The sequence below is a fragment of the Caenorhabditis elegans genome, chromosome X (assembly GCF_000002985.6).
Source record: "Caenorhabditis elegans chromosome X".
In the NCBI taxonomy this organism is placed as follows: Eukaryota; Metazoa; Nematoda; class Chromadorea; order Rhabditida; family Rhabditidae; genus Caenorhabditis; species Caenorhabditis elegans.
Genome location: NC_003284.9, coordinates 10,464,100 through 10,480,243, shown reverse-complemented (window position 1 = coordinate 10,480,243; position 16,144 = coordinate 10,464,100). Strand labels below are relative to the sequence as shown.

Below are 16,144 nucleotides of genomic sequence, written 5' to 3'. Positions count from 1 at the left end.
CAAAACTTGAATAATTTGTCAAAAGCTAGATATTCAAAAATTAGTATTGAACCTCAATTACCCTACAAAGTTTATAGTGCTCACCAATTGGAAATAAGTTTTGAATACAATACTAATGGAGAAAATACGGCAAACTATACATTTTTAACTTTTCACTCATTAGTTTTCATATAATTTTTAAACTGTGATGTCACACCATAATTTTAAAGACAAGAAAACATACAAATACATATAATTATCAATAAATGATATTATTATAAAATAAAAAACGCATATTTGTGAGATATGAAAAGTACGCCCTTCTATGTTTTTTTTCAAGAATACCGGATCAAAGGGTACGCTTTTTGTTACACAGTGTGTTTTACGGAAACATATTCAACATTTGGAGGACAGTTCTGTCTCCAAAGCTGACCAGTTCAACATTCTTATAAACAAAACGTGATGCGACCTTCAAGTTGTCTGGAACTTTTGTGATTCGGGCAGGATAAGGAGTATGAAGAATACAATAATGAAAAATAAAACAAAAAAAGATAACCTGTAGAAAAATTGATAATTTTCAGTTTTTTTCGATAATCAGCCACACACGCACATAATATTACTTCACACCCCACAATATCAGATAATAATCAAAAATGATAAAATATATCTTTATACATCGATAACACAATCAAACTAGTGATAAATTGGTATTTCAAGATTTCAACCATATGCTCTCCGAACTGTATACTACAGTAATATTATTGGGTACAAGGTCTAAAAACATTAGCATGTTGTAAAACCACTTCTTTTGCTCTCATTTCTCAATGTTTGCGCTCAGTAAGTGAGCTTCTTTTGAAATGAAGTACGGTCGCCTTATCAGTTGCATGACGTTTGAGCCGATTCTTTCCTTTTTGTCTTCAAATTTCCTATTCAGCCAGCAAACTCGGGGAAGTCAAGGATGAACGTTTAATAGAGAAAAACTATGGGTGTTCTGAAACAATCAGTAAAAAAATTATCAGGACAAAATGGCAACATTATCGTTGAGAATGCGTCCTCGTATCGCCGTAGCTCAGAAGTAGAAATCAATTGAAGATAACATTATCAATTCTGTATAAAAAGAAAATACAGGTTTTGATATCAAACCTTAACACATTTAACATTTGGTCATTATATTCCATAATAGTGTCATCAATTTAGTTCTGCAAAAACACATCTGCTCACACTACTCTCTATATCCGAAATGACACAATTAGCTTTCGAAGTTATTTATTTGGTGTCGATAGTTGTATATGAGTGTTGTGACTCCGTTTATAAACCGTTTTTAACAGTCGGGAATAAATTTATATTTTTCACTTTAAAATTAATCTGGTATCTTTTTTTTAATTTGGTTTTTTAACGGGGGGTTTGAAGTTCAAAGAAAATCAAAATCAAAATTCTTTATTTAGAAAGTTTGTTAAGTAATTGAAGGTTTTTTGGAGATTCTAAAATCAGCTGTATAAGTATTTCTAAACAGCGTATCTTTCAAAAAAGAAAAACTTTTTTGACGTCAAAGGGTTAGAAAATCACTTTCACATAATTTCTGGATGTCAAACGGTCCGAGAGCTTTTTTAATACGTGAAACATTCCATCACGTCTTCATTTTAGTTTTTTTTTTTTTATTTATATAATTCAATTTATGTTTCTTAAAACTGTAAATTTATATTTATTAAGTCAGTACAAAAAATTCTGAATTGGTCAATTAGGAACTGTGAACGTTTCAGAGTAGATTTGTGATGACGGTTCTTTTTTGTTTATTAAACATTTCATTTATGAATATCACATTTTCCCATCAGTTCTTTTTTTTTCAAATTCATGATCACAGGAAACATTTTATAACTGTCAGAATACTTGGTGCGAGCCATCACACGAAGGCATGCAAAAACTTGATTGAACATTGATTTTTTTGTACTTTCAGGGATATTCAGGTAAAAACTGAACATTGGTTAGCGGTGATTTCTTCTGGTGCCGGTAAAGATGTATATAACTTTATTTGTGTTCAAAAATAACCATGGAAGTATGTTAGCAAGTACATTTTTAACGTTTTCAATCTGATTATTTTTCAATTAGTATGACTCATCGAGCATTTTTAGTTTTTTTTTCAGTTTTAGAATCAGAAATCTACAAAAAAAGCACTCTACTCAAGATCAGTCATTTTCTGATGATTTATTGTTTTCTCGCCACTAATTTCCTACTTTGATCATCATTTTTTATCATTAACATTTTTGAATTTATATTATTAGATTATAACTTGATGAATGTTTGCAACTGTATTCTTAATGCTCCTGTTTTTTCGTCCCACATAAGTCTCTAAATACTATTTCTAAACATATTTGATACTTTCCAAGCATTTATTGGGTCTTTCACATTCGATCTGTTATCAGTAGTTATGCACACGACAAGACACTAGATGGTACAATCGAGAGGCAATAAACTGTTTACACATTCTTTTCAGTTCGTCTTATTCTCTCTCACTTTCTCATTGTCTTTATTAGTTGAGAAAATGTACGGGTTGGGGGAGAACTAAGAGCAGAATGGGAAAAAAGGTGGGTAATAGGATTATAATAATAATAGTTACAGAGTCAGGAATTGGTTATCAAGAATTGGAGTTCATACATTTCGAAATTAGAGATGCTGAACGGGTTCGATGGCGTGCATTGGAGTAGAAGAATCTGAAGATGGAGTCATTGGTAAAGTGACAGGTGATGCCAAAGATGTTGTTGACGAAATGGTTGAATCTGCTGAAATTTGTCGATTAATCAATTCGTTGTAATTTTTCAAACGTCATGATGACTCATTCAACTTATCACATACCTCCGTGGCTGCCGGAAGTTGTGGTTTGCAGCACATGGGAAGGAGAAGATCCCACCTGCAATTCAAACTTTTGTTGCGGACAATGTGTATATTACCTACCGAAGATTGCGTAGCATGATCCAGCGGAGAGTCCCCTGATGCGTCTTTCTCATCCGTATTTGCATTGCCAAAAATATTATCAGTGACCGTTGGGTTTCTGTAATAGTAGTAATTCATCTTTCGGCAATTCCTATCATATTGTAATGATTACCTAACATAGAACATTGCGACCAACGTTGAGACGACCACTAAAACCACGATTCCTATAATAGGAATTGCAACTTTAGGGGAAGTTAAAGTTTTAATGTCTACCATTTTTAAGTTCTCAGTTGTTAGGAATGCACAAGAGAATTGTTGACAGGTGGCAGTATAAAATTGAAAAATGAGCTCCTGGCCCGTCTTGAAGCCGCATTTTACGATGATTGTGACGCACATTAAATCTTCTTTGGCACTTCTAAACCGATGTATATCCGTCTCAGGTCCTCCTATACACAAATTCGTGAAAGCTGAAGATTCGCTTTGTGATGAAGATTCATTACGCCAGCATGTGGATAGTGTATATACCAAAGAAAATGCTCATTTGGTGCGTTTTTCGGTATATTGGCGTGAGCGAGATCATGAAAAACTATTTACTAAAAATGAAAATCGAAAGAAACGATGTGTAAACTTCTTTAAATAAATTATAGCTTGTACTTGGGTCCATTTGATAAAATGCAAAAATGTTCTATCCAAGTTCTGATGCAAATAAATAAAGTTCATACTTGGTTTTATTTTTTGAAACGGAGCCAGTGGGCAAAGAGGATAACTTTCTTCCTCAGAACCACAACATTATTTGATTTGTTTCTTTGGCATACTCTGAAAAATCACGATAACTTCAAGAAACAGTTTACTTGAACCGACACAGACGAATAATTTTCTGCTGAAAATGTCAATGAAGCCCCTAAAAACACATATCAATCATGTTAATATTCTGCTTTCGTTTTTTGACTATGTTAGAAAAAAAAACGGTTTAAAATTTTTACACGAAAACTCCTCCAATATGCAGAAAGGACGTGATTTCACCCTTAGACTTTGAAAAAAGACATGGTTCATCTAAAATGCTGCATGCAGACTTGTGCACGTGTATTCAGCTCGACCAACGCTTCGAAAATTTTCAAAAAAGGCGGGAAAAAATATGTGAATTCGCCAAGAGAGTTTCACCGCAGCGCGTGCAAAAATGTCTGCATTTGCGCGTGACGGTGTTTGCACAAATTACACCAAATGGTCGAGCTGAAAAAACGTGTTGTGCCGTTTAAAAATTTCAATTTTTTGAAAAGTTTGTCTTCGAAAAAATACGTGAAAATTCACCTGAACAACTTTAAAAAAATATTTTAATATGATTTAAAAAACAACATTAAACATAATTTCTTCTTTTATATATTTTGTAGTGTCAGTTTTGCTAACCTTTTATTTTGAGCGGTCACATAAATTCAAATAAATCAATTTACAACTAAAGTGTTACAGTTTTAATTTACTCTTGACAGAAATTCGATTGTTTTCGTAATAATTATGATTTCGACAATTGAATCTGTTCATTAAATTCATTTACAGTTTCGAAATGCCAGGAGCTGGAAGAACTGCATGTTTCTTGTTTTTCTTCATTGGGATGGGGCGGGTAACGTGATGAAGCTTGAAATATAGTCCACAAGCACTGAGAAATAAACCATTAGATTTGAAAAAAAAGTTGCAAACTCACTTGCAGACTGGATCTCCTTCAGCTTTTCTTCTCCAGAGAGTTGTGTTCGTACCATTGCAATTGGAGCATACAAGCCGTTTCCGATGAGAAGCATCTAAGTAGTTATTATCCATTCTTAACAATTTTCTTTTTTATTTTACACTTAAACAGGTTCACAAAATTGATTATGTGATCCGAAACATTAGCCTAATGTGAAACCACTTCGTTCTCACTCATTTGCCACTGTTTGCGCTCAATGTGTGAGCATCTTTTGGGAAGGTAAACGGTCTTATCATTGATATGACGTTTGAATCGATTATTTCTTTCTTTTCGTCTCTAACTCAGCCGACAAGCTCGGGAAAAGTACGGATAAACGTATAAATGGAAAAACCGATAGGTGTTCTGAAACTATCATTAAACAACTATCAAGGCAAAAAGGCAACATGATCGTTGAGAATGCGTTTTTGTATCGCCGTAGTTCAGAAGTGGGAAACAATTGAAGATAACATTATCAATTTGGTATAAAAAGAAAATTCAGGTTTTGATATCAAACTTTAACACACTTAACATTTGGTGATTATACCATAACACTCATTTCTGCAAAGAATAGTATTTTTTAAAGTTTAATTTCTTAAAAATTTGAAGAAAAAGAGCTGAGTTTTGCTACAATCCCGAATTTTGCCCACTTGTATATATGTAATGCAGCGGATCTAAAATTAGTATTTTTATATTGTCACCATTTGTTGCATCATTGATTCATTATTTCGTGGGCTTTTGATGATTTAGTCAGATGTTGGTTACTATTCAACTAAATTGAAACTGAAAGAGTTTGGACATTATTTCCAAGGCTTCGAACCGAGGTAAATTTTAAAATGTTTTGAGAAGTTGAAATTCAAAATGAATTTTGATTTTTGGCATTATTTTGTTTTCAATAAACATAAAAGTGATACTGTGTTTCTTGCTTTCCAGTTTTTCGAAAATATAAAATTTGGACACAAAATATATAAATAAGCTAGGTAAAACCAGTAGACCGCAGCAAAACAAACAATATATGCTTAGCCAGAGCAGTTGTTTTTAAAATGCATAGGTTTCAGATCGGAACACCCAAAATAACTGTTTTTGCAGATGTACCACATGTGCACTCTTCGAATAATGCATTTTTCAACGCTTAAAATACATTTGACTCCAAGAAAATACTCCCAATTATAAAGTGTAAATGACTTCGCACAAGGAACTTGTAAGGATCATGCTTTACAAATGTTTTTATTTGCTCAAAGATTTAGATGTGTTGTATTATAATATTCGGTCTTTATCAACATTATATACTTTCAAATAAAATTCACAATAAATTGCCCTCCGTCTGTTTTTTAAGGGACTTCATACAACTTCCTCACTTTTCATATTTTTGTTTTTTTCCGCTTTCTAATTCATTAAAGTTTTCCAAGTTTAATCCGATTTTCGGCGATTAATTTTGTAAGTCTGGGAAGTTGTTATTCGCAGTTTTATTTATTTGTGAGTTCTGCAAAAAAACTTATTTCCTAATTTTGCTGAAGTGTCTCGATTCCCATTTTTTGATAAAAAATGTGAATGGAAGCAAAAAATATTAGAATAGCTCTACCGGATTTGATAAATGATGTTAATTAACATACAATTGCGACTCATCAGCCCTATTAACCATTTGTTTTTTTTTCAACTACCTAAAAACAGAGTATTTTCGTTTAAGGAGTAGTCATTCTGTAGATTAGCATGATTCTTATTCACTCTCACGAGCTCAAACCTAGAGTATGTACTTCGTGCTTTTAGTTTTTGTTATAGTGAGAAGAAGATGATGTATACAACTTCTGAACTTTGAAAACGTTTCCATTCGTGTGAACGTCTTTTCTGAAACGTACTTCCACCCGGAAGAAAATTCTCGAATATTTTTCCTCGTCATATTCGCTATTTGCTTTCAAAGTTTTTTCAAATGCTGGCACGTTTGTTTCTCCAGTTATTTTATAGATTAAAAAAAAATGTAAAATATTTTTTCATGTTCCCTGAAAAATGGAAATTATTGTCCAACTCGTCCCACTCACGAGACAAGTGTTAAACTGAAGCTTTTTGAAGTCAATTAAAAAGTTCATAGCAATAATGAAAAACTCCAAGAATCATTTTTTAAATTGCTTCTAGCCTCAAGGCAATGTTTTTTTGTATAATTATGAAGATAAAAAATATACTAAAAAACAATTATGTTTTAAAGTACACTTATAATTGAGAAACAAAAACTTAATGTGAACGGAATATTCAATACTTTCACTAAATTCGTTGTTTGAATTGTAATTTTTAAAACAATTTTTGGTGAATGAAAAACTCGATCTAACGGTATTTAAATATATCAAGAAAAAAATGTGTGCAACGTGATCTTGCTGCGCGTTTATTTGTCATTTTTGAGAGTTTCTGTAAAAATGTTGTGTAAACTTTTAGAAAGGCACAGTTTTTAAAAACATTTCATTTCTGTTGCCGATTCTCAAAACTTTCCTCGGTAAATTTTTTTAAACCCCAGTAGAAAAAAAAGAACATTCTGCATCACCGAAATGACTTCCCCCATAAGAAAAACTGACGTTTACGGTTTTCAAAATCTGTAAGTTTTTTGTAGGCTGTTGTCTTTTTCAGTCTTTTTACTTGTAAACTGAAATTCGTGTTTTGGATAGGCCGTGCTATTGGCACTTTATAGGACTGCGGGTATGGATGAAAATGCTTTCTGGTAATACAAAAAGCTACAAACCATTAAAATTTCTTCAAATCAAAAGTTTAGTAAAATTTATGTCTTAAAGCCTACAACTTTTTCACAGATATGGGACGCGGGTTTTACAATTTATTCATACAAGTTTTCATAATTTTTCAAGATTCACTATACAATTAGTATCTTGATTTTAATATGCTATGAAACTTATTGCGACAGTAACTGCAATTTTAATAACTGCAATTTTTCATCTCAAAATAACTAGTTAAAGTTTAGTGTTGCTATAAATACTATTAGCAAAACACGACAATTCTTGTGAAACTGACTTCAGTAAATTTTTGTTCTCGGAAAATATTGTTTTATTTCTCCATTTCCCAAATTCGCTTTTTTTCAAAAATTAAAATTTCATGTGGGCAATTACTAATGTTTCACCTGTGAGTTTTGAACCAAATGTGTGATCAAGACTTCAAAACTGGTAAAAGCCTTCTTGACATGTACACCAAATCACACATGACTTCACACAACATGTCGTAGATTCCTCTACTTCTGCTACATTACTACTTCCTGTGAACAAAATCTTGCCAAGTTTATTTGTTTCCGATAAATATTTGAAATCAAATTCTTTTGTTGTAACCGAAATAATAACATTTTAAAAAGATTATCTGGTTGCTTGTTTTCTTGTTTTGAATGTTAATTATCTTAAGCGGCAATTATTCAGACGTGAACGTAAGCCAGACGAGTAAATGAAAATCTTTGATTTTCATTCTTTTTGCGTTTAAAATCAACTTACGAATCCGAGTTTTGATTTTTTTTTTCATTTTCAATATCACAATCCAACGGAAATTTTCCAGTTTTATCCTAGATAATGTAAAAACCGCAACATGAGATCGCTCCGTCTGAGTTGTGACGCGATTCCATTCCCGGATTTCCTGCTATTCATCTATTATTTTCGAATAAAAGCTTGTCTGGTCACCGGATTGACCTTTAATTTCAAAATTTATTTCGACCGATTTCAAACCCATACGTTTTTCATTTAGCTTTTCAGCTCATCAATACTATTTTGTCAAAATTTAATGCAAATGTGAGCACTTAGTAGCAGATTAGAACGCGCATCTTGCGAAGGTTGGTCTTTAAGCTTCCGCTTCAAAAACTTTACTTTCTGGGCCGTCGACGGAAACACAGGAAGGCATATAAAAATTAAATATACACATTAGGTATCTCTCATTGAGAATCTTTGCCTCAAAACTCAGATTTTATGGTCATAATACGTTTTCCACAAAAATACGATAGTCATCACTCATCATTGAATGCAGTCTCATTTCCTCCGATTGATGTCTGTTTATGGACAGCCATGTGGGCCTTGGTTTTGTAATCGGTAATAACTTGTCCACCCGCAATGTCTTGATCTTTTGTGACTCCTAGACGGGCCATAACAACAATGCCGAAATACGTGACAATTGGAATATTGAAGAAATTTTTTGGGAAATTCTGAGGATTTTTAATTGCTACCGTTTTATTTCACACAATATCCTTTCTTTGTTTATTCTATGATCATGTTCTATATTTTTTATCATTATTATTCAGCGATGAAGACCAAAATTTAAATTCTAAATTTTTTACCCATCACTATTAATTATATGCATGAACGCTGAAAATATATATTTGAAAGTATTATAAATAAATTATATATTTTCTTAAACAATTTTCGTTAGTAAGTAATTTTTGTTTAAGTATTTTTGAAGGTGAGCGGTGCCAGTACTATCACTGGAATATACTCATAATATACTGAAACTATACTCGAAAGACTGAAACTAATACTCAAAATGTGTCAAAATTTTCACAAATCATAATAAAAGACTTGAGAACTCTTTAATTTCATCAATTTAAAATTTAAAATCAAGAAATCTATCTGAGATCTAGCTACTCCATTTTCAAAAATATTTTGAGAAAATAATATGAAACAAAGCTTTCTTATAATCAATCTATTTATTTTCAATTTAGCAAAAAATACTATAGCACTCATTTGTCAATTTACGAACAAATGTCCGGTTAAACTGTTCCTTTACTCAAATTTCACAAAAATATCAAACCAAGTCATCATACAAACTTGAAATATGTCTATGATTATATTGACTTGTTTTTGAACAGCAGGTGCATTTTGATTGCCATTTTCTGTAAATCATGTGAAAAAAGGGTGACGCTACACAAAAATGTCAATTACATAAATAAAAAAAGTAAGGATTTAATAAAAATTGTTCTAGAACTTTACTTGGAGTTCCATACTGGATATACTTAAAACAATAGTATCTTTTAAAACCTACATTATTTGCTTTCATTATTGTTTGGTTTGTAAACTATTACATTTTTTTCTAAAATACCAGTTTGCAATTTTTGAAAATTAAACACTTTGAGTCCTTTTTTAACGAATATTCAAATACAATATAATTATACTGTTATGTTTTTATTGATTTCTTAGAATGTTATATTTTAATTTCAAACTATCATATCGTAATTCTCTTGTTTTTTTTTCAGTTTTACATATTTAACGTTCTCGAATATGAAACTAGAAAACTAGGTTTTTATTTATTTATTGTTTTTTGATAACCTGTTGTATGTTTTTTCTCAATGCCAAACACTGCTAGTATTTCAAATCCAATACTGATAGATTGAAAATGTTCAACAAAGATGTTCAATCATCAGTTTTAATTTCTCATGTGGAAATTCATATTCGGATTGAATAATTCCTATACTAATGTTCTATCATTGGCCAATCAAAGCGTGAGATTTGCACTCTGACGTAATGGTTCTTGCAGAGAATTTGTAGTTGGGGAGTAGGAGGTAACCTAAAAATAACCGGAGATTTGATACCGACGTGAGAATAAACAAAAAATCTGATGATGTGAAGTATGTAGTGATATAGATATAAGAATCCGAAATATGGCATTACCGGAATTTTCATATAAGAGATTAGCTAAATTTATATTATTTTGCGCAAATAATCGACAATGAACTTTTTCATTTGCTCATTATAACTTCTCACCGACATTATTCACTAATAACTGAAAAAAAACAAATTTTTTTAATCAAGAAATTTTAAACGTGAAGAATTTTATAAAATAACATTTATAAAAACTTAAAATGATTGAATAAAGTATGTTTTGGTATTGACACAAATTTTATGAATGGCAATGTCGGACAGATCATTTCACTAATTCATCTCATTTTGTTTATTTTTGAAAACAGTCATATCACCTTCTAAAGTATTATTTCAAAGACTATGCACTTTTGCTTTTATCACTTAAAAAAAAACAAAAACCCCACGCATCGTTCCACAATTCCTTCACTTCTGAGAAATAACAAAAAATTGCAAAGACTATTTGAACAAATGACCACAGTTAAATTGGCATTCCGCCCACCCAAGAACTCATTGTTTTGCTCTTTGAACCCTAATGCTAGTACAAAAGTCATACAAGCTATTTCAAGATGCGCACCCAATATTAAACTCCAAACCTATTTATTCCGTAGACGTAAAAATCCAAAATTATCACCATATCTTACGAGCATAGCTCTTTTCACTCACACAATACCTTATTGAAACTATTGCCGATTTTTAAAAAGCTTGAATCGTCTTTATTCCCAAATTGAAATTTGAGACAAGAGCGTAAAAATTTAATATTTTTAGTCAAAAATACGTTTTGCAGTCGAAACACAAAACAAATTTGTCAAAGAAAAATGTGCACTTTCAAAAAGTTTGTAATTTTCACTGAAAATATTTCACAAACATGTCTTGTCACTGTACCTGTCACTGTATTTTTGGGACAAAATTGCAACATCTCAAGTCTGAGTAATGGAATCACTTGTTCTCCTCGTTGCGAGACCCATATGCATAATATCTGGAGCAATGTCTCATCTTCAGACACTTAAGTAATATATTTTGGTTGTTTCGTTTACAATTTTGTGTAGAATAAACAAATAATGTACTCAAAGTTTCAGTGATGAATTCAAGTATCTCAATATGTGCACCAGACTCAAAATCTAAATTTTAATATATCGTGGCTAAGTTTTTCTTTCCTTTTTTACTTCCTTTTTTTCTACAATTTGTAATTGAAACGAGCTGACTACCAACAAGTAAGTCAACAATAAAACCTATGTTGAGGAATTCAACATACGAGTGATTGAGATTTTTATACAAATTTTCTTCGGTTACTTTTTCGATTTTTTTCTAGTTTTTGATCCAAATTAGCAAGTGCAAAACTAGCTAGCACTTACTCAAGTGGTGCTGGTCAGCACGAAGTAACTAAGGATAATAGAATAAGATTTCAAATTTGTAATCCTTAAAAATTTATGTTGAAAATAGCGCCAAAATAGTTAGAAACACAACAGATTAACATATTAGGCAACACTGAACGGCACAACAAGATTAAGAATTTCTATGATTCCATAATTCAACTTCTTGGAATTTTTCATTGTTTTTGATATCTTAACTGTGAAACATCGCTTTAAGAATATGCACGTAATATCATGTTTTTCCAAATTCTCACACATTGGCTAAGCCCAACTTGCGTGCAAATCATATATCTTGGGGTCTATATATACCTCTGGTAGGTTCATCACAGTTTGCAAGTAGTCTCATCTTTTAGGCTCTTTCATCAATTCAACCACCTTATTTTCAATGACTCAATGCATTTTTTAATCTCGGATCATTCCAAGATTTGCTCTATCGTTTTTGAAATCAGTAAAAATATAAAAATTTATCATTGCGTTGGCGAAATTTTCACTTATGTGCTTTCCTTTTTTCAGTACGCGAAATTGAGACTTTTGTTATAGGCAAGCGTTTTAAAATTACGTTTTCTAAATGAATTCCTATAACAGACCAGCACTGTAAAATTTTCAACAGTATAGTATATTCACGTTTCGAAAAAGTTGCCATATTTATTATGCCTTTTACTGCCACGTGTTACTTTCTTGGTATGTTTCATGGCTGGGCATTCTAGCTGAATCAAGCAAATCCTGAGAAAATTCAATATTCAATTCAAGATGTATTATCTATAATTCATAATGTTCAGAAATGAAAAATAATCAACTAATTTGCAAGCAAGTTTGTATATTATTAGAACCAATCTTGGAGGTGAAAATATTTAGTCAGTTTTTATCATACTGTTGAAATTCAATAATTAAAGGTGAACAAGCTCTAATTAGTAAACTGTGTAAAATTACTCATATTCTGCCAAAATCCAAAGTGAAATTGTTATTATTATTTATTTTGATTTGCAACCATAAAATGTCAGTTACTCAGTTTATACCAACAACAAAACATTAAAAGTCGAGCAAAAATTGTTTTGCTACCAGTTTTATTTTTGATAATGTTTCAAGCAATTTGTATTTGAACATTTCAGAAATTCGAAGATGCAACTTCAAAAAGTGCAAAGTTGTTTAAAATTCGCCGTTTTTAACAACCATAAATCCTATTTTAAATTTATTTTTCAATTCAATTTTTGGTACAAGATATGTTTTGATGAACTTATGTTTTATTCATGATATTCAGAAAAGGTAGTACTTCCGATCCTATTTTGACTCATCCATCACATGAAATTTAAGAAAACCTGAAACAAACTTGGTGAAAAAATATTTATCGCATCTTCCCCGTTTTCATGATGCAAAATGTTTGCTGTTGTACCCATTTTAAATTCCTTATATGACCAGATTTTTGATTTAAATTCGAATATTCTACGAATGACATTTTCAAAAAATTTTAGCCCTCTAATCAAATTGGTTCTTATTCCATGCACATCAAACGTTTTCTAAATCCCTTTTATAAATTTACATTTCTGTTTTGATTGGTTTCATGTAGAGCATTCAGTTCCTTCCTTGAATTCGAAAGGGTAAAAGAAGACTTCGATATATGTTTTGTGATCAACGGAATGAGGAACGGCCACGGAAAATTTAGGCTAAGAAGAAGAATTCGCATTGAAATTTTTTAATGCAATTTACACTTACTAAGAGAGAGAGACTTAATCCCTAAGGATGTTTAATTGCACAAAAGTTCTAATGATTGAAAAATAAATTCTACTGAATACCTGTACTGATGGAGTATAATAGTTTACCTAATGGGACTGTTTAACAAAATATGTTTTCTGAACTTTCAAAGTTTTTACAACCTTTTTTGAAAACAAAATTAAACACGCAGCAATCCCTGTTTATTTTCAATCTTTAAAAATTTGATACGAATACGTTGCACTTTACGTTTTATTTTCAATGCTCATTATCTTTTGTAGTACTTAAATCATGGTCGACACAAACCCCGAAATTTTTGAATGTCACAATGACACAACATATCACTATTCTGGTAATCAAAGCAATCGGAAATAGCAGCTCTAAGCTCGATGAGTTCATTTGAAATGCGCAACTCGCTATTTCCCGCGAGTTTTGACTCATTGCTCGTCTCTCCGATGACAGCGTGAGTAATTATCGTAAAATAGTAGATGGCTCAAATGATCAGCATCTCGCCTTTAGCTTTTTTCCACAAAACGTCAAATCTTCTGGACTTTAATTTAGTCATTTTCTTTTTTGATGCGATGAGATCTCTCTCCAAATATTTTAATTAAAATGTCTTTGGTAAACTGATGGAAGACGGAAGAAACGCTTCAGATTTTCGAACTTTTTTGTCAATGGACGCTATACCCTTGGACTCATGAGTTTTGTACATAAATTGGTACAAATCGTGAATTCATCGTGAAATAGGTAATGTAATCAAAAAACATACCGATTTGTACTCTTCATTCAATAAGAGTTCATACTCAGAAAAAGTCAGAAAACTGACAATTTGTTTCTTTATTCTCTCGTTTCAAATATTATTTTCTTCCCTCTAGTGACATCGAAAATAATTGGCATGATTTGTATGCATACGTGATACAATGTACACTCTTGTCAGATTTTTGTTCAAGAAGTCAAAGTAGCGGACTTTTTTGTGCAGAAACAAGACGTAGGCGGATCAGTGCAATTTGACCCCTGTTAGGTTTGAATCGGAGTCTGCGGATTCTTGCTAGAGTTGTTTCTATTACTCATTAACAACTTTTCCGCCCTAGTTTTACTAATGAGAAATATGAGTTTATAGCCTAGTTATTTCAAAAAAAATTTTATTGGCCCACAGATTGTTAAAACTTTTATCAGTTAAAAAATAAATGAGAACTAAATGAAAACCCTATTACATCTACTTTCAAAACTTAATTAAAAAAAATATTTGTAACTTTTCAAATTTGCAAAACCCCAAAATTCGCCTCTCTTACTGAGAAATTATATCTAATGGAAATTCTAAATTTTGAATCACTTCCTTTTTTCACGTCTAACTATCAGATCATGTAGTGTGCTTGTCTGGGCCTAGGTAACAACATTTCCTATTTTTTGCTCCGAGAGGGCCATATACCAGCCGCCAATAAAAATGTTATTGAGAAAACACATTGCACCTGTTCTCAGAATGTTCTGTTACATTGTCTACAGTCTTGCCTTATAACAAAAACATATATTTAGAAGCCACTTTATTTGTGGGTAACTTTTTTTCAATGCCACCAACTTCTGATTTTTCCCAGAAAAGTTTCATTTGACTCATGATCCTAGGCCGCTTTGCTCTCAATTGTTTTCCATGCACCGTGCTCATCCATTTCGGGTTCAATTAAAAAAGCTTGAAACCGAAGCTCATCTTTCTCACGCACACTCAAAGAACGCACTCTAGCTGAACAATGATATTACCATCGTCATTGGAATACGTTCAGCGAATTCCACCAACACAACCTCATGTAATTTTAATAATCTATCCCAAATTGTAGAATTTGGCAACTTATAGCTTGCTCAGACAGACTGCACTACTGGTGAAGATGATAAACTGCAGATAACAAGTTTAAGCATAGCAATTCTTTTCTCAAAGTCATTGAGTTCAACCAACTCAAAAATGTATTCCAACAAAATTTGTTTCGTGACAAATTTCTTTTTAAATATTCAAACGTTCAAATAAATTGCTTCGGTTTTTATTAGAGCATAAATAACATCAAACTTTTTTTCATGCAAAACACCGCAGCACAAAGTTTTAGAAAATAACATAAACTTTTTAGTGAAATTAGCTCAAGCTTGTTGCAAATTATTAAAATTTTCACTTCATTCAATTTTTTGCAAATCCCTTGATTATGATATCATGATGTTAGCTTGTCTAGCAATGTTATTTCAATAATTTCCGATTATTGTTCGTTTTTCCAAAAATCCTGTTTTCAGTATAACTCTCAGTCACAAAAATCACACTCCCCTTTTTCAGATATTTAAAGAAGCCATCCCATAGTGGCACTTTTGTAATTCTCTCCCTGTGTTGAATACATTCTCAATAGGACATTCAAGAGATTCTTTGGGGGCGTTCAAAATAGCAAAACTTCTTTTAATTCCTTAGACTTCTTCCTCATTCAGTTTACTTCGTGTGGCCAGTCTCTATCAATCACCGATTTTCTTTTAGTTCTTCTTTTTCCAATATCGCGGTTGTATGTTACTGATTGGTAACCATCAAAGACGAAGGCGAAAGCCAAAAGAATAACGATTCATATAAAAGTACGCGCTTTCACCTGTTACCGTATTTTGTTGCGTTTTCTACCAAACTTCTTGTTGGTTGTGATCCAAATATCAAATGACAGGTCGAATAGACCAAGTCGGCTAAATGAGAAACCAATCTCGTGAGATAGAACAACTGATAGCAACAATTTGCTACAGTAATCTTGTGTGTATAAATGTTCTTGTCTTGAACAGGTCAAACCCGCATTATTTGTAAGGCTAACACTCCAGTTTTGCAGAACTGCGGTTAAACTTTG

At 31.8% G+C, this 16,144-nt stretch overlaps 2 protein-coding genes, 1 long non-coding RNA gene and 1 other non-coding gene across 6 annotated transcripts; 2 read left to right on the top strand and 2 right to left on the bottom strand.

Annotated features, from left to right (window-relative positions):
- Positions 1-881: 881 nt before the first annotated feature.
- C33D3.6 lies at positions 882-1,116 on the top strand. Its single transcript, NR_071982.1, has one exon. It is a non-coding gene; the product is annotated as an Unclassified non-coding RNA C33D3.6 (non-coding RNA).
- Positions 1,117-2,352: 1,236 nt separating this feature from the next.
- C39B10.7 (uncharacterized protein) lies at positions 2,353-3,371 on the bottom strand. The gene is made up of 4 exons (NM_001270178.3): positions 3,080-3,371; positions 2,929-3,025; positions 2,830-2,884; positions 2,353-2,756 (listed from the first exon to the last, which is right to left on the bottom strand). Exons 1-4 carry the CDS (start codon positions 3,181-3,183, stop codon positions 2,641-2,643), a joined length of 372 nt encoding a protein of 123 aa, NP_001257107.1. The 5' UTR covers positions 3,184-3,371; the 3' UTR covers positions 2,353-2,640.
- A 913-nt stretch (positions 3,372-4,284) lies between these two features.
- On the bottom strand, positions 4,285-4,717 carry elt-4 (putative transcription factor elt-4; the record flags this gene model as incomplete). 2 transcript variants are annotated; one of them, NM_001270176.2, is made up of 2 exons in its annotated part: positions 4,285-4,558; positions 4,604-4,717. In NM_001270176.2, the coding sequence occupies 2 exons, from the start codon at positions 4,714-4,716 to the stop codon at positions 4,453-4,455; spliced, it is 219 nt and encodes a 72-aa protein (NP_001257105.1). The 2 variants fall into 2 exon arrangements, with proteins under 2 accessions (NP_001257105.1, NP_001367223.1); NM_001381084.1 differs by having other exon boundaries at positions 4,506-4,558; positions 4,604-4,697.
- Positions 4,718-5,341: 624 nt separating this feature from the next.
- Positions 5,342-6,030, top strand: linc-83. 2 transcript variants are annotated; one of them, NR_102203.1, is made up of 2 exons: positions 5,342-5,442; positions 5,708-6,030. It is a non-coding gene; the product is annotated as a long non-coding RNA linc-83 (long non-coding RNA). The 2 variants fall into 2 exon arrangements; NR_102204.1 differs by having other exon boundaries at positions 5,414-5,442; positions 5,708-5,933.
- Positions 6,031-16,144: the final 10,114 nt, after the last annotated feature.